Source organism: Felis catus, chromosome D2 (assembly GCF_018350175.1).
Source record: "Felis catus isolate Fca126 chromosome D2, F.catus_Fca126_mat1.0, whole genome shotgun sequence".
NCBI classification, from domain to species: Eukaryota; Metazoa; Chordata; class Mammalia; order Carnivora; family Felidae; genus Felis; species Felis catus.
The window spans coordinates 30,062,303-30,084,680 of NC_058378.1; the positions used below are offsets into that span (position 1 = coordinate 30,062,303).

General features: G+C 40.6%; 1 protein-coding gene and 1 long non-coding RNA gene across 2 annotated transcripts in view; one reads left to right on the plus strand and one right to left on the minus strand.

Moving 5' to 3' along the window:
• DDX21 (DExD-box helicase 21) overlaps nt 1-16,962 on the plus strand; it is a 28,476-nt gene extending 11,514 nt beyond the window's left edge. Inside the window, exons 7-15 of the mRNA XM_003993995.6 lie at nt 784-929; nt 1,760-1,909; nt 2,297-2,458; nt 3,938-4,057; nt 5,121-5,194; nt 8,507-8,666; nt 9,476-9,610; nt 12,850-12,894; nt 14,183-16,962. Coding sequence (XP_003994044.4) covers nt 784-929; nt 1,760-1,909; nt 2,297-2,458; nt 3,938-4,057; nt 5,121-5,194; nt 8,507-8,666; nt 9,476-9,610; nt 12,850-12,894; nt 14,183-14,452 — 1,262 coding nt within the window. The 3' untranslated portion in view covers nt 14,453-16,962. The remainder of the gene's footprint in view (nt 1-783; nt 930-1,759; nt 1,910-2,296; nt 2,459-3,937; nt 4,058-5,120; nt 5,195-8,506; nt 8,667-9,475; nt 9,611-12,849; nt 12,895-14,182) is intronic.
• Nucleotides 923-22,340, minus strand: LOC123380792. Its single transcript, XR_006586975.1, has 2 exons — nt 22,208-22,340; nt 923-2,828 (listed from the first exon to the last, which is right to left on the minus strand). It is a non-coding gene; the product is annotated as an uncharacterized LOC123380792 (long non-coding RNA).
• Between the last annotated feature and the right edge of the window lie 38 nt (nt 22,341-22,378).

Sequence of the window (22,378 nt, forward strand, 5' to 3'; positions counted from 1 at the left end):
AGGTTTTGCCATGATTTAATTCCATCTGTGTATTTTGATTTTTAGATAATACAAATAATTCTGCCTATAGACATTTGTATGCAGATAGCTTCCTTCACGCCTCAGTATTTGGAATTTATTTTTTAGGGTAGATGTCCAGAAATGAAGTTACTGAGTTGAAAGTTATAAATAGTTCATGTTTCTCGATGTACATTGTCAAGTTGCTCTCCAAAAGGGCTCTACTTATTTACCCCACCATTTGAAATACTGTATGAAAATGCAGTGTTATTCAAAGAGCAAACTAAAAAAGGGGGGCTGGGGTGGGGCTAGGGAAGTTTTTTAGTACCTGACCTCAAAGAATGAATAGACTGGAATTCTAAACTCAAAATACTCAGGAAATGCTAGAGAGTAGAGATGAATATAGAATCTAATCTGTGTTGGTGTTTATTGTAGGTTATTTACTTAGTGATCTAAACGAGGTGGTTACTGGTCTTGATGAACAGGTGTTTTCCAGGTGACAGGTCTCATAATGGACAGATTTCCTTCGTGGTTCATAAAGGCCAGGGTTAGAAAGCAAAATAATTTTAAAGTACTTTTGGTATTTCAGGTCTCCTTTACATAAATTACATAGGAAGTATTTCTTTGCCCATTAGGAATCTTTGTGTCTTTCATTTCTGTGTCATCAGTGCCTGGCTTGGCCTCAAGGCGGTTGCTGTTGCATGTTGATTGGGGAAGAACTGGGTGAGGTGGAGTACTGTGTAGGCTTATTTGGGTTATTCATACTGACTTTTTTTCCCCCCAAAGATTCGGAAGACAATCCCCAAACATTGCTTTTTTCTGCAACCTGCCCTCATTGGGTATATAACGTTGCTAAGAAATACATGAGATCTACATATGAACAGGTGGACCTCATTGGTAAAAAGACTCAGAAAACGGCAATAACTGTGGAGGTAAATGATTTATTCAGTTAGAATTTTGTATATCATTTTTTCCCTGTCTGATAATATTAAGACTGGAAAATACAAACTGTTTTTCCAGATAAATACTAAATCCATGTGAGGATCCAAGTAAAGATCTATTTCTGTTTGTGTTGTGTGTGGTTATCTGTGTTCTCTAAGTTTCATTATCTGGTACTCTGATTTCAAAATCTTTCGGAATCTATCTGTCTGAATTTTGTAAATAGAAAGAAATTACACTAGAATTGATTGACTTTTTTTTTTTTTTTTAAGATTATGTTTTTAAGTTGTCTCTACACAAAATGTGGGGCTTAAACGCATAATCCCAAGAGTTGCATGCTCTACCAATTGAGCCAGCCAGGTGCCCCAACACCTAGAATTTAAACACTCAAGGGCAGCAGAGATATCTAGTACTTTGTTTTGAAGCTGTTTTCATTTTAGGGCCCAGCACCTAGAATTCCTTTCACCCAAGGAATAGACATACACGCTAACTGACTAATCGCAGTTTTAAGTGGGTGAAAGGACAAAAAAAATACTGAAATTTTTCTCTGGTCAATTCCTTGGTTTCCTGTAGGAATCAAGGGAATGGCATTTCTTCTTTTGTTTTCCTTGTTAGTTCAGAAAACAGAGGAACCAGATGCTCTTTGGAGAAAGGGGAATGGCTCTCTGTGTTAATGAGTTTGGGTTTTTTTCTCTACACAGTGGTGGCGGCAGTCTGCTCTAGTCCATATTAAACAATTGCTTCTAGCACCGCTGGTGTTGAGCAGGTGATTTCCGGTTCCAGGTGGGCTTTACTAAATAGATCTTTTTTCCACTCCTATAAGCACCTGGCTATCAAGTGCCACTGGACTCAGAGGGCAGCAGTTATTGGGGATGTGATCCGAGTATATAGTGGTTTTCACGGGCGCACTATCATCTTCTGCGAGACCAAGAAAGAAGCCCAGGAGTTGTCACAGAATGTGTCCATAAAGCAGGTTGGTTCTTCCCCCTTTTTCCTGTAGGGAGGAAGCATCTTTCAACTGATAGACCCCATTAACATTTCAGAGTTCACCTGATCTGACAGTCTCCTCTCACAGATGAGGAAACAGTGTCTCAAACCCAAGGTTACACTGACAAAGTAGGTTTGATCAGTCTGTCTAGTGTTTTTTACCTAGTAAATATAGCTGGACACAGTTGATCTAACGACCAAGGAGTAGAAAAAATTTGAGGCTTGTCCGTGTAAGGCATATGTTTTTCCCTTTACGTTATTTTCAGCAGAACTATCACCAAAATCCGAATGTCCTTACAGGCCTCATTTGTTGTGTTAAAAGTAGCTGGATTGTTGGATCTGGTGTTCTTATGCCAGTTTATTTCTTTGGCAGGATGCCCAGTCATTACATGGAGATATTCCTCAGAAGCAGAGAGAAATCACTCTGAAAGGTTTTAGAAATGGTGATTTTGGAGTCTTGGTTGCAACCAATGTTGCTGCTCGTGGGTTAGACATCCCTGAGGTTGATCTGGTTGTACAGAGTTCTCCACCAAAGGTAAGTGTTCTATACTACAGTTTTGTTTTGTTTTGTTTTGTTTTGGTTTGGTTTGGTTTGGTTTGGTTTGGTTTTTGGGGGGAGAGGATACTAAAACAAATTGGAAGTTGTGTGGTCTAGTTTCATGTGGTTAGTAATAGCTGTCTCTTTTGAGTGCTAGGAAGCTGTGGTGATTTTTAAAACAAACCTCTTCTGAGGTCCTTCTCTCAGAACTGATAGTTGAGTGGAAATGTGGTCAGTGGCCAGAGGCTGGAAAGATTGTTTCTTGTTGAAGGGAATTTTGGTTGGCTCATGCAGGTAGTGCAGTTGTGAACTGGGCTTTGAAGATGGGTAGGACTCCGGCGGGGTGAGGGTAGCATACACCCATGAACTACAGGATAAAGAAGGGAAAAAAGACCTGTGATTAATAGCCTCTGTGGGTGATGAGAACCTCTTAGGGAGGGGGCCGAAGCATCAGGTTATGTGGTATGAACAGTGCTTCCTGTAAGTAAAAGTTGGTCTGAAGGAGCCTGCTCTGCTCCCATCACTTCAAACGTGAGGACCCCCACAAATTGGCAGATTCCTCGGATTAAAGGTTGTTTTACAATGATAGAAAAAATACCTGATTACTGTGAAGTCACCAGTTCTTACAAAGGAAGTCTGATTAGTGTGTGACATACATGTTGTTTAAGGGAGCCTGTAGAACTGTGCTGTCCGATTTGATGGCCACAGCTATGTGTAGCTGTTCAGCACTGGAAACAGTCTGAATTGACATGTGTATTCTTTTTTTTTTTTTTTTTTTAATTTTTTTAATGTTTTATTTATTTTTGAGACAGAGACAAAGCATGAACGGGGGAGGGTCAGAGAGAGGGAGACAACAGAATCTGAAACAGGCTCCAGGCTCTGAGCTGTCAGCACAGAGCCCGACGCGGGGCTCGAACTCACGGACCGCAAGATCATGACCTGAGCCGAAGTCGGCCGCTTAACCAACTGAGCCACCCAGGCGCCCCGACATGTGTGTTCTAAATGTAATATACACATTGGGGTTTTGTTTATATTTTAAACTTTCTATTATGTACTCTGGATTTCGAAGACATACAAAAAAAAGAATGTAAAATATCTCAGTGATCTGTTTTTTTATGTGGATAGTATATTGAAGTGATATAACTTAGATATATTGAGTTAAAGAAGATATATCATTACGTTTTTTTTTTTTATAGCTTTTTAGTGGGTTACTACAAAGTTGAAGATTGAAATTACTTACGTGGTTCTGTAGTACAGTACTATTCAGATGATGCTTTTTTCAGATTTGCCCATAGGATAGGAACTGCTATTCTAGAGATTTTTTAAAAAATGGTCACAGTTCTTTAATTTAAATTGAAGTGCTAAAGAACCACACACTCTGGGTGTAGATTAAAACCACCACACTTGCCTCTGCATAGACCACTCAGGTCTTTGTCTCTTTTTGTTCAGTGTCACTCATGTCTCTTACTTCAATAGGATGTGGAATCCTACATTCATCGTTCTGGAAGGACGGGCAGAGCTGGAAGGACGGGGATTTGCATCTGCTTTTATCAGCACAAGGAAGAATATCAGTTAGCACAAGTGGAGCAAAAAGCGGTAAAACTATGTTCTTAGCTTTTCATTCAGCAAATGTTGAATTCTAAAGTCAGTCTTTGTTTGTTGTTATTCGATTTTTATTAATTTTAAGTTTTTATTTCTAGCATGTTGCCATAACTGAAAGCTTGTTAGGTACATGTTGTTTTATACATTGTACTATAACATGAAGCCCATTTTGAATGAAATAAGTTTGCATTTGAAAGCAGTGGTTTTATTTTTATATTTACAATTACATGGGTTATTTTTATGTTTGAAAGGCAGTTTTCAGACAATGATAACATGAACACACCCCAAATATTTAAGCATAGATTAGGGGGTTATAGGAATTACTTTAAAACCAAAAGGATAAATTTAAAATGGAGAGAGGAGACTGATTTTTCTGACAGATTAATCTCTCCCCATATCCAGACTTATGGAGGAGAGGAGCACTTTACAGTGCAGAAAGCAAGCACTCCCCGGCCAGGGTGATTGTCATTAACAGCAGTGATTAGCATATGCCTTGAGAATGATGTGATGAGACAGCATTCATCTCTGGTTTTCTTCCCCCAAATCCATAATCTCAGTCTTGAGCACGCAAATAACCCGAGGCAGCCTCACAGTGAGGGACAGAATTCTATAAAATACTTTGCCAGCACTCCTTAAAACTATCAAGGTCATGAAAAATCAGGAAAGGCAGAAACTGCCAGAGATCAGAGGAGACTAAGAACATATGATCACTGAATGTAATGTGTCACTGGAACAGAATAAGGGTATTTGGAGAAAAACTAGTGAAATTCGAATAAACTCTGGAATTCAGTTAATAGTAATGCTGCACTGTTGGTTTCTTGCCTGTGGCAAATGTACCGTAGTACTAACAATACGGAAATTCGGTGCATAGTGTACAGGAACTCTGGGTACTATATTTGCAACTTTTCTGTAAGCCTAAAACCATTCTAAAATTAAAAGTTTATTTTTTAAATGTGTAATAAGTATGTTTGGTAATATAAAAAATTAGAGAATTTAATCTCAGTGAAAACAATTGATGGCCATATTGTATATTAAACTATGGTTCTTTTTCTTGTAGGGAATTAAATTTAAACGAATAGGTGTTCCTTCTGCAACGGAGATAATAAAAGCTTCCAGCAAAGATGCCATCAGGTATGTTTCCTACCCACTGCTACGTCTGTTGTAGTGCTTGTTCCATTTACTGCCTAGCTTTGTGCAGAAATTAGATTTGGCTATTGGATTTATGTATTGACAACTTACAACCTATTTGTTATAAAAATAGACTGTGCTTAAGTAAAATTTTACAAAACAAAAGTCCTAATTTGTATTTATCCCTACCCAATCCTGTTCACCAGAAGAAACCAGTATTAATAGTTTGGTTTGTCTTGGGCGTTTTAAGGAACCGTATCTTAGATACAGTATGGGCACTTACCGTGTGGAGATTGATTAGATTGAGTCACAAGATTATACTTCACATCATCATCAATCTAGTTCCTCAACTGGTGGGAATGAATTGATTATTTCTTTAAGTTACTCCGAGATGGTGAGGATTAGATTAACTAACAGTGTTTGTCACTGGAGGTGCTACTGGCATTGGGGGCAAGAGAATTATTTCGTGGGATTGTGCTACAAATTGATGGATAGTTAGTTGTTTAGCATCTCTGGCTATGCGGTGTATGCTGGGGGGCGAGTGGGGTTGGCATTACGAAAACCAGAAGGTCCTGACTATTTTCCAGACGTTTCCAAATGGTGGCCTACATTCTCTGCTTAAGAGAACCACTGTATCTGGGGGCGCCTGGGTGACTCAGTTGGGTGTCCGACTTCAGCTCAGGTCATTAGAGCCCTGTGTTGTGTTCTGTGCTGACAGCTCAGAGCCTGGAGCCTGCTTCAGATTCTGTGTCTCCTTCTCTCTCTCTCTACACCTCCCCCACTCACACACTCTCTCTTCTTCAAAAATAAATAAACTTAAAAAAAAAAAAAACAACCCACTGAATCTGAGGGGCACCTGGGTGTCTTAGTCGGTTGAGCATCTGACTTCGGCTCAGATCATGATCTCATGGTTCGTGGGTTCAAGCCCTGCATCAGGTTCTATGCCAACGGTGCAGAGCCTGCTTGAGATTCTTGCTCTTTCCTCTCTCTCTCCTGCTCCTGCTTTCTTTCTCTCCTTTGACCTTCCCCTGCTCTTGTTTTTTTTTTTTCTCTCTCAGAATAAATAAAACTTAAAAAAATTTTTTTTTCAGAGTTTATTTAGAGCATGTGCACTCTGTCTCTCAAATAAGTAAACATTTTTTATAAATAGAAGTCTGTGATCAAAGGAAATGCTTTGTATTACCATATTAATTAATGGCTCAGGAAAGTTCTCCAAATGAAAATAATTTAACTCAGTAATTTTCAAATTTTTTTTTAGCATGGCATACTTTCAGTATTCTGTAGACAGGGTTCCCTATGACACTACTTAAGGAAATTTGGGATTAGATGGCCAGGAAGGAGAAAAGAGGACAAGCTGGTGGTGTATGTAAGATGTCCTGTAAAGGGGCAGTCTTGCTGAAAGAGGCTGCCTCGGGTGGCCTTGTTCATTTGGGTCCTTTTGAAGATGTGACATTTATTATCACCAAGATAATAGTGATTCTCTAACAAGTGTGTAGTCTCATAAAAAGTCCTTATCATTTTTAACCTGACTTAGAAGTCTTTTTTCCTTTTTATTGCAGAACGGAGGGGCCTCTGGGTGGCTCAATTGGTTGAGCATCTAACTCATGATTTCTGCTCAGGTCGTGATCCCAGGGTCCTGGGATTGAGCCCCCCATCGGGCTCCATGCTGAGTGTGGAGCTTGTTTAAGATTCTCTCTCTCTCTTCTCTTCTCTCCTCTACCCTGCTTGGGTGCATGCATGCTCTTTCTCCCTCTCTCTAAAACTAAAAAAAAAAAAAAAAGTTAAAAAAGGGGTGCCTGGGTGGCTCAGTCGGTTGAGCGTCCGACTTTGGCTCAGGTCACGAACTCGTGGTTTGTGAGTTCGAGCCTCACGTCGGGCTCTGTGCTGATAGCTCAGAGCCTGGGGCCTGCTTCTGATTCTGTGTCTCCCTCTCTCTCTGCCCCTCCCCCGCTCATGCTCTGTCTCTCTCTGTCTCTCTGTCTCTGTCTCTCTGTCAAAAATAAATGTTAAAAAAATAATAATTAAAAAAAAGTTAAAAAAAGAATGGAGATAGCTATAGTATTTTTTGATCCGTAAAGTAGCATATGCTTATTATTGTAAGAAATGTTCAGGGGCACCTGGGTGGCTCAGTCAGTTAAGCATTGGACTTTGGCTCGGGTCATGATCTCACAGTTCATGGGTTTGAGCCCCATATTGGGCTCTGCACTGACAGTGAGGAGCCGGCTTGGAATTTTCTCTCCCCCTCTTTCTCTGCCCCTCCCCCACTCATGCTTTCTATGAAAATAAATAAATAAATTTAAAAAAGAAAAGAAATGTTCAACATCTTTAATATCACTTTCAGTAGCAGCATGGAGTTCCATTATATCTGTCTCATAGTTTATTTAATCAGTCCCATTTTCTTACATGTTTTGTACCCTTTAAAAAAATGTTTTTTTTAATATTTAGTTTTGTGAAAGAGAGAGTCCATGTGCCCAAGCAGGGGAGGGGCATAGAGATAGAGGGAGACCCAGAATCCAAAGCAGTCTCCAGGCTCAGAGCTGTCAGCATAATGCTGGATGTGGGGCTGAACTCACAAACCATGAGATCAAGACCTAGGCCAAAGTCAGTATACTCTTTCTATATCATACATAACACTGTGGTGAACATCTTGATATTTGTTCTGTTATTTCCTTGGGATAAAACTTTGTTTAATTAATTTTAGAGAACATGCGAGCAGGGGAGAGGGGCAGAGAGAGAAGGAGAGAGAATCTTAAGCAGGCTCCATGCTCAGCGCAGAGCCTGACACAGGGCTTGAAATCATGACCTAAGCAGAAATCAAGACTCGGATGCTTAACCAAGTGAGCCACGCAGGTGCCCCAGAATGAAACTTTTTTTAATTTGATAGTAAAATCAAATTAGATGTAATCAAAGGGATGGCTTTCTTTCTTTTATCTTTTAATTAATTTATCTCTTTTGAGAGAGGGAGAGGGAGTATAAGCAGGGGAGGGGCAAGGAGAGAGAGAATCCCAAGCAGGCTCCACAATGTCAGTGCAGAGCCCGACATGGGGCTTGATCTCACAAACTGAGATTATTATCTGACCCGAAATCAAGAGTTGGATGCTTAACTGACTGAGCCACCCAGGCACCCTAAGGAATGGATTTATTTTTACAGAAATGTGGTGATTATACATATACATTGCATCAAAGTGATGTGTGTTAGATATATAAAAGATTTGGTTTGGAAGTTACTGATTTATCTTGAGATGCTGTTGTCTTGAAAATGAAATATGTCCGCTCTTTCTTTTCTCCTAACAAATATACTCAATCACACCATAGGCTTTTGGATTCTGTGCCTCCCACTGCCATTGGTCACTTCAAGCAGTCAGCTGAGAAACTGATAGAGGAGAAGGGAGCCGTGGAAGCCTTAGCAGCAGCACTGGCCCATATTTCAGGTGCCACGTCAGTAGACCAGCGCTCTTTGATCAACTCAGATGCGGTAAGGCTTCCTGTCGAACTCTGACACTTGGGGTAATTTTGAGTTTGAGCAGGATTTAAAAGGGTTCAGTTAGACGTCCCAATTGTTTTAACTTTTGTATGAAGGTAGATATATATATATATATATATATATATATATATATATATATATAAACAAATCCCATGGAGAAAGAAAGTAGATTACTCATTTCCACTGTCTCAGTTGGGGGCAATGACATTGACTGCTAATGGGCAGGTGGTTTATTTTTTGCGTAATAAAACATTTTGGAATTTTAGTTAGTGGTGATGGTTGAAACCTTGTGAATATACTGAAAACCCATGAATTGTATACTTTAAAATGGTGTACGATATGGTATGTGAATTGTATGTCAGTTTTTTTAATCCTCCAAAGAAAACCTCAGCCACTAAAGACATAAAAGCATATAATACATTTGATCAGTATGCCTAGAAACTTAAAGTATATGCATTTTTTCCTTTTTTTTTTTTAATTAAAATTTTTGAGACAGTTGTAGGTTTACATGTAGTTTTAAGAGGTAACACGGAGAGATTCCTTTGTACATTTTGTCCAATTTCCCTCAGTGGTATCATTTTGCAAAACTATAATGTCACAACTGGGGTACTAACATTGGCACAAACCGTCAGTCTTGTTCAGAGTTCCCAGTCTTGTACTAATTTATGTGATTGTGTTGGGAGAGTGGTGTATGCTTTTAGGAGGAACTTTTCCAGAAATAGTTTAGAAACATGAGGGCAATTTTTTTTATCAGTTAGGTTTGTTTTTGAGACTAATTTTGTTCCCCTTTTTTCTCTAAGGGCTTTGTGACCATGATCTTACGATGCTCGATTGAAATGCCAAACATTAGTTATGCTTGGAAAGAACTTAAAGAGCAGCTGGGCGAAGAAATTGATTCCAAAGTGAAGGGAATGGTTTTTCTCAAAGGAAAGCAGGTGAGTAATGTTGTGACCCTGCTTTGGTTCAGTAGCTTAATGTGGACAATGAAACACCAAATGTAGGCTTCTCCCTGTTGTGTGGGGATGGTGCATCTTTTTGCTCTGTATATAGTCTTCGCTAGGTGATGTCATCCCTGACCCTCAGTTGCCACTTAGTGATGGACAACTACCTCATCTGGTATCTTTAGCCTGAACTATCTGCGTGCGGTGCCGGAGATGAAGTCCCAGCTGCTTCCCTGACATTTCTACTCTGATGGGGTTATTAAACAACATAAAATTATTCAAAATTGAATTCAGAATCTTTAATTCAAACCCAAAATTTTATTTTTATTTTTTATTTTATTTTATTTTTAACGTTTATTCATTTTTGGGACAGAGAGAGACAGAGCATGAACGGGGGAGGGGCAGAGAGAGAGGGAGACACAGAATCTGAAACAGGCTCCAGGCTCTGAGCCGTTAGCACAGAGCCCGACGCGGGGCTCGAACTCACTGACCGCGAGATCGTGACCTGAGCCGAAGTCAGACGCTTAACCGACTGAGCCACCCAGGCACCCCCAAACCCAAAATTTTAATTAAAAAAATTTTTTTTAATGTTTGTTTATTTTTGAGAGAGAGAGACACGGAGTGTGAGCGGGTGAAGGGCAGAGAGAGAGGGAGACACAGAATCCGAAGCAGGCTCCCGGCCCCAAGCTGTCAGCACAGAGCCCGACGCGGGGCTCGGACTCACAAACTGTGAGATCATGACCTGAGTGAAGTCGGACGCTTAACCAACTGAGCCACCCAGGCGCCCCGAAAACTAAAATTTTAAATCTTGCCTTCCAAACCTGGTGTTCTTTCTTCTGAGTCTTGCTGTCAGTTAATGGTAGACCAGCACAGCAGTTCTCAAACTGTTTGGTCTCATGACCCTTTTATATTCTTAATGAATGGTGAGAGTACCAAAAAGCTTTTGTTTGTGTGGGTTGTATCTATTAGTGTTTACTGTGTTAGAAATGAAAACTGGAATTCGAAAACCAAAGAATACCGTTCCATTTGCCATCAGAGCTGTGGTAGCATCATGGGTAAATGGTGTCCGGGAAACTCCACTGTGTGCTTATGAGAGCGTGAGAGTGGAAAGGACACATATTTTAGTATTAGGAAAATTGTTTTCACTTTGTGGAACCTCTGCAAAAGATCTCAGGTTTCCCGGGGGGCGTAGACTGTACTTTGTAGATCACTTGCTTAGAGAATCAGATCTGGTTTATCGTCCCCTCGCTGCATGTCTGTGTTTACCTCCTTAAGGAACTTAAGTATGGGTTACATACATACAGTATGGGTTACAGTCTCAGCTTTCACGTGGCGGATGAGTCTTCACGAGCAGGTCCTATTCCCCTTACTGCCTCCTCACTGCTAGTACCTCCACTCTAGCAGTGCCAAGTACACCTTGCTTTCTGTCATTCTAAGTGGCTCAACCCGGTGTTCATAGTATTTTTTTTTCCTGCACGTTATTTATGGTGTGGCTTAACCTTGAGTCTCCCTGTGAAGCTTTCCCTGGCCATACAGTAGAGTCGGGGGCACCATATCCATACTTCAGGGTTTTTAGGGCATGCCTTTATTCAGGCAAATTTTATCTTGCTGGGCTTGCTTATTGACTGAGAGCCTTGAAGCCTATGATGTACTCAAGGGCAAAAACGATTTTTTAGTTATCTTTATACTTGAGTGAGTGGCTGCTGTTAAATATGTAATAATTTTGTGGATGATGATCCCCACAAGTGGCAAAATCCATCAGTACCTGATGCGACCTGTGGTTATGGTTGGGTGAGTTGTTGGGTGGAAGTGGGGTGTTCCTCATAAAATGTTGCAGTTAAAGATAGCTAGGGAAGAGGAATGCCTGTGTCCGTTGCAGGGGTGGTTCTAACTACATTTGTGGAAACCAAGAAATAGGATCTCCTTAACTGGAGGTGATGGCACTGCTATGGTCCTATAAAGTGTTTATTTTTGTATTTTTAATATATATTTTTAAGTTTACTTATTTTTAGAGACAGAAAGAGAGAGCAGGGGAGGGCCAGAGAGAGAGGGAGAGAGAAAATCCTAAGGAGACTCCACGCTGTCAGCCCAGAGTCCAATGTGGGGGTCGATCCCATGAACTGTGAGGTCGTGACCTGAGCTGGAATCAAAAGTTGGACGCTCAACCAACTGAGGCACCCAGGCGCCTGTATTTTTTTGTTTTTTTTTTTTTTTTAATTTTTTTTTTCAACGTTTTTTATTTATTTTTGGGACAGAGAGAGACAGAGCATGAACGGGGGAGGGGCAGAGAGAGAGGGAGACACAGAATCGGAAACAGGCTCCAGGCTCTGAGCCATCAGCCCAGAGCCCGACGCGGGGCTCAAACTCACAGACCACGAGATTGTGACCTGGCTGAAGTCAGACGCTTAACCGACTGCGCCACCCAGGCGCCCCTATATTTTTTTGTTTAAAAAGAAATGTTTATTTTGTGAGAGAGAGCATGCGTGCGTGCAGGGCTGGGGGGGAAGGAAGGGAGGGGGGGAGAGGGGGAGAGAGAGAGAGAGAGAGAGAGAGAGAGAGAGAGAGAATCCTAAGCAGGCATCATGCTGTCATCACAGAGGCCGGAACTCAGAAACCTGTGACATCGTGACCTCAGCTGAAATCCAGAGTCAGGCACTTAACCAACTAAGCCACCCAGGTGCCCCAAAAGTGCTATAAAAACCATTTTATTAGAGCAAGGTGAATTGTGAAAACCTAGAAAATTAACAATGGAAAATCATTTAGTTTTCTACTTTTAGTTAGGTCATCCTGAGTAGTAGACACTTTTTCTTACAGAAAGCAGTGTATTTTAATGTAGACCATTGGTTTGGGGGCCATACTGAACAGATGTTTAAAACCTGCTCTATTTCCCAGCTGGGGGCCTTTGACTTAGCCTCTCCAAACCTCTGTTTCTTCAGCTCTAAAATGTAGCTAATAGCTACTTGAGGAATTAGCAGTATGATAGCCAAGAATGATCTCTAGCCAGTTCTAAATCATTTTGACTCCCTTTTTAAAGTATCCTTGGGTTTTTGCTGTTGTGCTTTTGGGAGGTATGATATGTTGGCATTGGTTGAAAGTCCCATCTAAAATTCATACCTGGAGGTTTTTTTTTTGTTTGTTTGTGAATATAATTTTGAATATTATATGGTCTTTTGGAGCACACTGACAATTGTGGTGAAAGGCTGAATTAACTTGGCATTTGTTTTGATTTCCAGGGGGTTTGCTTTGATGTCCCTACTGCAGCAGTAACAGAAATACAGGTATTCTTTCTCTTGGATTTTGAAGTTAACATTTAAGTTATAAAACGTTCATTAGTGAAAACACAAAATAATGGAAAAGGAATCAACAGCTCTAGTCCCTTTACTAAAAGACAATTAAGAGTTAATGAAGTTTAGTATTTTTTTTCTCCTAGCCTTTTTATTCATATATTTTTCTTATTCAGCCTGTTTTCCTTCTTTCCTTTATCTATAGAGTTATGAACAGTGTCTAGCTTTTTCCTCCTGTGTATGTTGTATGGGGTTTACATAGACATCTTCAATTGCTCTATCTTCATTTAGTACTGCTGTGAGATACGGGTTTGTGGTATATTTGCATGTTTTACTACCTGACAGCTGGGGATACAGACACTTAACTGACTCAGCCACCCAGGCACCCTGAAGGTTGTGTTATTTTTAACCAGTGACCTTTTATTTATTCTTATTTTTATTTTATTAAAGAAAGCTTTTTTTTTGATGCTTATTTATTTATTTTTTTTTATTTTTTTTTCCAACGTTTATTTATTTTTGGGACAGAGAGAGACAGAGCATGAACGGGGGAGGAGCAGAGAGAGAGGGAGACACAGAATCGGAAACAGGCTCCAGGCTCTGAGCCATCAGCCCAGAGCCTGACGTGGGGCTCGAACTCACGGACTGCGAGATCGTGACCTGGCTGAAGTCGGACGCTTAACCGACTGCGCCACCCAGGCGCCCCGATGCTTATTTATTTTTGAGAGCGAGAAAGAGAGCAGGGAAGGGGCAGAGAGGGAGGGAGACAGAGAATTCCAAGCAGGCTTCGCGCTTGTCAGCTCACAGCCTGATGCGGGACTCGAATTCCCAAACCGCAAGAGCATGACCTGAGCCGAAATCAAGAATTGGATGCTTAACTGATTGAGCTACCCAGGTGCCCCTAACCAGTGACCTTTTAAATTTTAAACACTTAGGTTATCAATCTGGTTTTTCTTTAGAGAAAGGGCAAAAATACTGTCTTTCTCATGCTTTTTAAAATCAAGTTCAGGGGCGCCTGGGTGGCGCAGTCGGTTAAGCGTCCGACTTCAGCCAGGTCACGATCTCGCGGTCCGTGAGTTCGAGCCCCGCGTCAGGCTCTGGGCTGATGGCTCAGAGCCTGGAGCCTGTTTCCGATTCTGTGTCTCCCTCTCTCTCTGCCCCTCCCCCGTTCATGCTCTGTCTCTCTCTGTCCCAAAAATAAATAAACGTTGAAAAAAAAAATTAAAAAAAAAAAATCAAGTTCAATAAAAATCAGAGCAGGTAAAATAATACTATCTCTCCACAGGAGAAATGGCATGATTCACGTCGCTGGCAGCTATCTGTGGCCACGGAGCAACCAGAGCTAGAAGGACCACGGGAAGGATATCGAGGCTTCAGGGGACAGCGGGAAGGCAGTCGAAGCTTCAGGGGACAGCGAGAAGGAAACAGAAGCTTCAGGGGACAACGGGAAGGAAATCGAAGCTTCAGAGGACAGCGATCAGGAGGTGGCAACAAAAGTAACAGATTCCAAAACAAAGGCCAGAAGCGGAGTTTCAGTAAAGCATTTGGGCAGTAATTTCAAATAGAGGATTCATACGGCAACATGGAACTGAACACTGATTTTCCTATGAAGTTAAAAGCACATGTGTTTCCTTCTTGACCACTTGCCTTGTCCCCATCTCTCCCAGAGAGACAAGCTTCATGGAAATTATTTCCATCTGATGATTATCACTTGTAACTATTGCTGTTTCTGTATTAGGTTTCTCTTTTGAAAAGATGTATGAATTCGTAATATTTTTATTCTGATGCATTGTCTGTAGGTTATAAGACCAAGTCAAGCATGTGTTTGCCCATACTTTTCAAGTTGAGGGGTCTCTGTATTTAAATAGTGTCCTTCCCTGAGTACCTATGGGGAATGCAGCTGTCTCTGGAGAGGCACTCTGAGCAGTCGAGGCTTACCTGTAATTGGCATTCTTCAGCCACCTGCCTAACAGTGACTCACGTGGTCCTGTAACATGTCCTCTGAGAAATAGTACTGAGCAGTGTTTTGAAGCAATATTTCAAAATTGCTGGGATGCAATACATTTTATGCCAGCATGTGCTCTAGATTTGAAGAACAGTGATAAATTTGATGGGAGACATTATGTAGATTAGCCATCATTATGTACATTTTGATACATTTTTAACTCTTCAATGTAAGCTGAATTCATGCTTCAGGAATTCTTCACGGATTTTATCTATTTATGTATATATAAAGAAGTATTTTAATAAAAAACAAGTGTCTTTAAGGAATTCCAAATGTATAAGGTGGCCCTGTAACTTTCTTTGTAAGTAAGGAGGCTGAATAATAGGTGCTTGATGATAATGTACTCCACTTCCTGTTGGAAGATTAACATTATTTACCAAGAAGGAATTAAGGGAGTGGGGGGCAGAGATTTGCATTGATGACAAGAGTCAGGAAATCCACTGAAAATATTTTTTACATGTGAGAAAGAAACATTCATCTCAAGAGCAAAGAAAGGAGCAAGTGAAAATACATGAAAAGCATTCTTTTCATGGTAAACAACAGGTCATTAATGTTTCTAGAAATTGACTTCTAATGGGTAAACTGGAGTTTGAGGTAGAATGATCCAATGGTTTCTCAGAGGCCTAGTTCCTATAGTCACAGTATAGGATCTATTCCTGTTAGACTGCTATTCCATTGAAAGGTTTTAGCTGCTTAAGACTTTCTTTTAAGATAATCTCTGTGTGGTTATTTTTGGTTGTAGCTTTGAGGGAACTGACAAATTTTATATAGCCCCTGGTCAGGTAACTCTGAGTTCTCAAATATTACTTCTTTGGGAAACTTTCTGGATGGTGCAGGAGCTTAAGAGTGGCATTGTTTTCCTGCCTTAATTCCTAGAAATTCTGGACTGGGACTCTCAGGGAATAAACTCTGATAGGAGAAGTTAAAATACATGGCCTGTCTTGTTTTCATTTGATTATTTTTGAACAATTGAAGTCTTTCTAAGCCCTGGTTTCTTTTGCTCCATCAGATCTCTTTATCCAACTGCATTTGACTCTGTCATCTTGCAGTAAGGGGTTCAGATAGCCAGCTCAACTCTTTAAATGAAATTAAAAAAAAAAAAGTTTTAACATTTATTTATTTTTGAGAGACAGAGAGAGAGCATGAGCAGGGAGGGGGCAGAGAGGGAGACACAGAATAGCAGGCTCCAGGCTCTGAGCTGTCAGCACAGAGCCTGGCACAGGGCTCGAACTCAGGGACCACAAGATCATGACCTGAGTCAAAGTCGGAAGTTTAACCGACTGAGCCACCCAGGTACCCCGCCAGCTCAACTCTTTGATGCTTGAGGCAATGTGTCCTTTCTCTGTTTGGACTTCAGGTCTGTCCTTCAGTCCTAACTGGATGTCTCTGTGTTCTCAGCAATTATCTTGGCTTTTATTTCTTGATCCTCTTGTCAATTTTACCATTTTCCTCCCATTCCTCATGGCTTCCATCAAGCCACAGGAGAAGGTGTTTGATAACAGACAACTCATGTGTCTTGTAGATTATAATTTATTAGATTTTAATTTTGCTCAAATTACTGAGCATATTTTAATAACAACCAAAGTATTTAATCAAGCAGATTCAAAGGACACAGTACCTGTCCTTTAGGGAAGAGCAGTTAAAACCTTGATGTGGATTAGCCCACAGAAAAATAATCAGGCATAAATCAAGAGTAAGGGGGAAATTTAGTGGGAATTGCACTTGACACAACTTAATTTTATGGAAAACATGGCTGTTTTCAACAAATGAAGCTAAAGTTTCTCCTGGATCCCAGAATTCAAACCGTATTTGTAAATATATAATTCAGCTGTTTGATTTCAATGGGCTTGTTAGGCTGGGAAATGTTACAGTTTTTACTATTTTCTACAGAGAAAATATTTTCCAATGTATCAGACTCAATGAACTTTTAAAATACAAGCCATTTTTACATTGGAGTTATCTGTGCAGCAGTTTCTTTACAATTGTACATAAAATGCTGTAAGTTAATGTATAAAATACTGCTTTATGCCAGAATAAAAATTCTAGTATTTACTATTTAAGTTTTTGGTGGCTTTTTTCCTAAAAATGAGAATAGCATGAAATTTTTATTTTAAAAGTAATAAATTGTGGGTGAAAAAATCCAAACATAGAAAAAATAATAGTCACTCCATAACCTTTTTGTGAGCATCTCTTGCAACAATTTATTTACGAGATTTGAATAATTCAGCTTTGTGAATTGCTTTTTTCCCTCAACGTGTGCATGCTTCTCTGTAAGTACAGATTTTACAATATTGTTTTTAACGTTTATTTATTTTGAAAGAGAGCGCACCCGTGCATGCAAGCATAATAGGGACAAGAGAGGGAGAGAGAGAGAATCCCAAACAGGCTCTGAACTACCAGTGCAGAGCCCAATGTGGGATTTGATCTCACAAACTATGAGATTGTGACCTGAGCTGAAATTAAGAGTCAGTTGCTTAACAGACTGAGCCATCCAATCTTTCTTTTTTTTAATGTTTATTTTTGATGGAGCACGAGGAGAGGAGGGGCAGAGAGAGAGAGGGAGAGACACAGAATCTGAAGCAGGCTCCAGGCTCTGAGCTGTTCGCACAGAGCCTGATGTGGGGCTTGAACTCAAGATCATGACCTGATGAGCCAAAGTCAGACACTTAACCGACTGAGCCACCCAGGTACCTCTCAGTCTTGCATTTTTGATGACTACATGGCATGTAGTATAGAATGGATATGTCAATATATATTTATTTAACCAGGACTCTAGATGGCCATGTTGTTTATAATTTTTCAGTATTCTAAATTTTTTTTTTTAACGTTTTATTTACTTTTGAGACACAGAGAGCATGAACAGGGGAGGGTCAGCGAGAGGGAGACACAGAATCTGAAACAGGCTCCAGGCTCTGAGCTGTCAGCACAGAGCCCGACGCGGGGCTCGAACTCACGGACTGTGAGATCATGACCTGAGCCGAAGTTGGCCACTTAACCGACTGAGCCACCCAGGCGCCCCAATTTTTCAATATTCTAAATAAAATTAATGTCCTTGTATAAATCTTTGCCTATTTGTCTATTACCTGGAAATGCAGAAGATCTCTCTGGGACAAAGCTTAGGAAGCAATCCTAAGGAATATTAACATATAAAGGACAGATTGGGGGCGCCTAGGTGGCTCAGTCCGTTAAGTGTATGACTTTGGCTCAGGTCATGATCTCATGGTTTGTGAGATCAAGCCCTGCATTGGGCTCTGTGCTGATGGCTCAGAGCCTGGAGCCTGCTTTGGATTCTGTGCCTTCCTCTCTTTCTGCCCCTCCACTGCTCACACTCTGTGTCTTTCTGTCTCTCTGAAAAATAAACATTAAAAAAAAGTATTAAAAAAAAAGGACAGATTATTTCATTTATTCCTTAAAATAATTGTTTCCTCCAATGTTAACATTTTACATAACCATAGTACAAAGATCAAAACCAGGGTATCAATAGGAAGGGCATTCTATAGATACTTTTAGGCACTTTGCTTTTTTTTTTTCTTAATGGCATATCCTGGAAATCACTACATCAGTTCATAGAAATCACTTTTTTGTTTCATAACTGCATTGTACTCCATTGTGTGGAGTATCATAGTTTATTCGACCATTTTCTTACTCTTAATGTATGGGCACATAGATTATTTGCAGTATTTTGTAGTTAACAATGCTGCAGTGAGGAACCTGGTGTATAGTATTTTCATACTGTTGGAGTTCTGTCTTCAGTATATATTCCTGGAAATGGGATGGCTGGGCCAAAAGGTAAGTACATACATAGTTTTGAAATTGTATTTTGTATGTAGTTTTATTATATATTGTCAAATTCCTGCCCTGCAACTTATTTTTTGAAGAAACCAGGCCATTTGTTCTATAGATTCTGCCACACTGAATTTTGCTGACGCATCTGTCATTTAACAAGTTCCTTTCCCCCCTGTATTTAATGTAAGTTGATAATTAGATATAAAAAGAAGGCCAAGAAAGGAAATATGCTCCCCAAATGGCAGCCAGAATTCTTCTATTGCAAGTTTCCTAGTCTCACGTTTGTGTTTTTTACTGCAGCTGTGTAAGGATTTTCCAAAAATCTCCATTTTAGTTTTCATCTGGGTGTTGTTCCAGTTAGATGTTTTAGAGGTCAGCACCATGTGTTGGAGGGTTATTTATTGAGCTCCTACTAGGGCAGTATAGCATACTAATTGAAGAATGTGGGCTCTGGAGGGGTGCCTGGGTAGGTCAGTTGGTCAAGTGTCCCATGCTTCACCTCAGTTCTTGATCTCAGAGTTAGAATTAGGAGTTCTAGCCCCTGTTGGGCTCTGCGCCAGGTGTGGTACCTACTTAAAGAAATATTGGAGGGAGCATGGCCTTCCCAACCCCTTGATTTTAAGGGGCACCTGGGTGGCTTAGTGGGTTAAGCATCTGACTTTTGATTTCAGCTCAGGTCATGACCTCAGGGTTGTGAGGTCAAGCCCCACCCTGGGTGTGGAACCTGTTTACAGTTCTATGTACCCACCCCTCTCCCACTGGTTCCTGTGTGCTTGCTATCTCTCTCTCTTAAAAAAAAAAAAAAATAATAAGTGTGGGCTCTGGAGCAAAACTGCCTACTTATATATATGGTAAGTTATTACCTATCTCTATATATATTTGGTAAATTATTAATCTCTTGGGCCTCGATTCTTGCTTTTCAGGATGGGAATAATAATAGTATCTCACAGAGTTGTTCTGAGGATTAGATGATTTGTTTTCCAGTTTTTATTTAAATTCCAGCTAGTTAACATACAGTGCAATATTAGTTTTGAGGATTAGATGATTTTAATATATAGAATGCTATTTGGCTCATAGGGAGTGATTAGCTACTATTATTAACCATGCCAATTGCTTTCCTTTTTTTTTTTTTTAATGTTGATTTTTGAGAGAGGAAGTGTGCGAGTGCAAGTGGGGAAGGGACAGAAAGGGAAGGAGACAGAGGATCCAAGCATGCTCCAAGCTGTCAGTGCAGAGCCTGATGTGGGGCTCGAACTCATGACCTGTGAGGTCATGACCTGAGCCGAAGTCCAACGTTTAACTGACTGAACTACCCAGGTGCCCCTCCAATCACTTTCCTATTCATGAACAGATAGGTACTGAGCACCTACTATGATTATTACAGTAGTTTCTTCACCAGTCTCCCTGCTTTTTCTCTGTTCCCCCTTCAGTTGTCTTGAGAATAATCCTCTAGGGTGCTGGGTGGCTCAGTTGTTGAGCATTGGACTCTTAATTTTGGCTCAGGTCATGATCCCACAGTTTGTGAAATCAAGCTCCAAGGTGGGCTCAACGCTGACAGTTTGGAGCCTTAGGATTCTCTCTCTCTCTGTCTCTCCCCCACTCATGCTCGCACTCTCTCTCAAAATAAACATTTAAAAAGAATAATCCCATAAATCAGATTTTGTCTGTCACTCCTCAAAAGCATCCAATGGCTCCCACCTCACTCAAAATATCCAAAGTCCCTATAAATGGCCTTATGAACCCTAAATAATAGGGCCCACATTACTTCTCTGATTTCCTCTCCTACTGCCCTCTCCATTCTCTCTGTTCCAGGCAAGAGGTCTCCTTGTTCTTTGAACACACTAGGCACACTCCTGTGTCAAAGCTTTCATATTTGCTATTCCTCTGTCTGGGATATACTTCCCCTAATGTCTTCATGGCTTACTCTCTTACCTTCAGATCTTTACTCAAATATTTGACAGTCCTCAAAAAGGGCATTTCCTGTTTAAAAATAGCAACCTTGCTTCACCTGCTAACACTCCTTATCTCCTCTTTTGTTTTATTTCCATCCCATACTTCCTCTGACATTACTATATAATTTTTTTTGACATATTTAATGTCTTTCCCTATACTGGGGCAGAGATCTTTGTCTGTTTTTAACTGCTGAATTCTCAGGGCCTATTAACTGGCAAATTAACAGACAACTTTAAATATTTATTGAATGAGTGAATGAGTCATTTGAAGTGTTGTGGAAAATGCACTGGTAGGAAACCAGACTGGCAGCAAGGTTACCTATTAAAAGTAATTCAGATGGTGGTTGGTCTAAACTACTGGAGATGAGAAGTAAACAGATGTAAGCTATTTAGGAGGTGGATTGGCCAGTACTTGGTTTTTGCATTTAAGGATGAGAGGAGAGAGTGAATGCAAGGAATCAGCAGCTCCTATAGTGGTGTCATTCACTGAGATGTAGAACATAACAGCTAATGTGTTGTGGGAGGGAGGGGGCAGGTAAAGAGGAAAAGAATGGTTTCCAATTTCAACATACAGTGGAACAGTCACTATTTTTTAAAATATTTATTGAGTTTTAAGAGCGACCTTGAGCAGGGCAGGGGCAGAGAGAGAGAGAGAGGGAGACAGAATCCGAAGCAGACTTGGAGCTATCCGGGCAGAGCAAAATGAGGGGCTCCAACTCCGGAACCATCAGATCATGACCTGAGCTGAAAGTCCAATGCTTAACAGAATGAGCCACCCAGGCATCCCTAGTGGAACATTTAGGTGTGGTGGTTCCAGTTGGGAGATGGATATTACAGTCTGGAGCTCCAGAGAGTCATCTGGCCTGGAGACCAAGTTTTGGAAGTAAACAGGACATGTGATAGAAACGGTGGAAATGCATAAGATCTCCCTGGGACAACGTTTAGGAAGGAGTCCCGGGGGAACACTAACATTCGTCCTTAGGATAATTCTGTAGAGCTAAGTAATATTATTATCACTTATGTTTTACTGTGAGAAACCTGAAGCTTAGAGAAGTTAACTTATCAATTAGAAGATCTGAGAATCAAATTATGTCTATGAGCTTCTAAAATCGGTCCTCCTTTATATATCTCAAAGCGCACATAGCTATCAAGCGCCTAATAGTTAAAACCTCTGCCCCGCCCTTTCCACCCAGCCTTCGCATTTGACTTCATAATTTACGAAGGTGTGTAATGGAAAAAGCCACGCCTCAGGTGGTTTGCCACAGCTCTGGGACTTCTGTGTTACTTTGGGAAGTTGCACACATACCTCCAGCCTGTACTTCAGGGCTGAAGGGAAAATATTGGTCGATCATTGAGTTCTTTTTACATAGTGAAAGCTATCTTTCACTCAAGAAGCTACACGTTAATAATAAACGAATCCTTGTTACATTTTCGTCCAGTCATGGGTTGGGTTATACACTAATATCAAAAGGTTTCTGTCATTCAGTGTATACCAACTAACGAGAGTAGTTAGCTATGTTTCTAAACACTATTTCCATGTGTCATGTTAAAGTCAGCCGATACTTACATGCAGGTAGAACTTCACGGGGTCACGCGAGAGAATCCACCACCGCAGAGGGTAGGGCTGGAGGTGTGGCTGCCCTCATTGACAGCTTCGTTTCTACGACAACGGTTGCTGTGGTGCCTACTACGCCTTTCCGTTGGTCACTGCAGAGCATATTGCGGTTCCTCTGGAGGA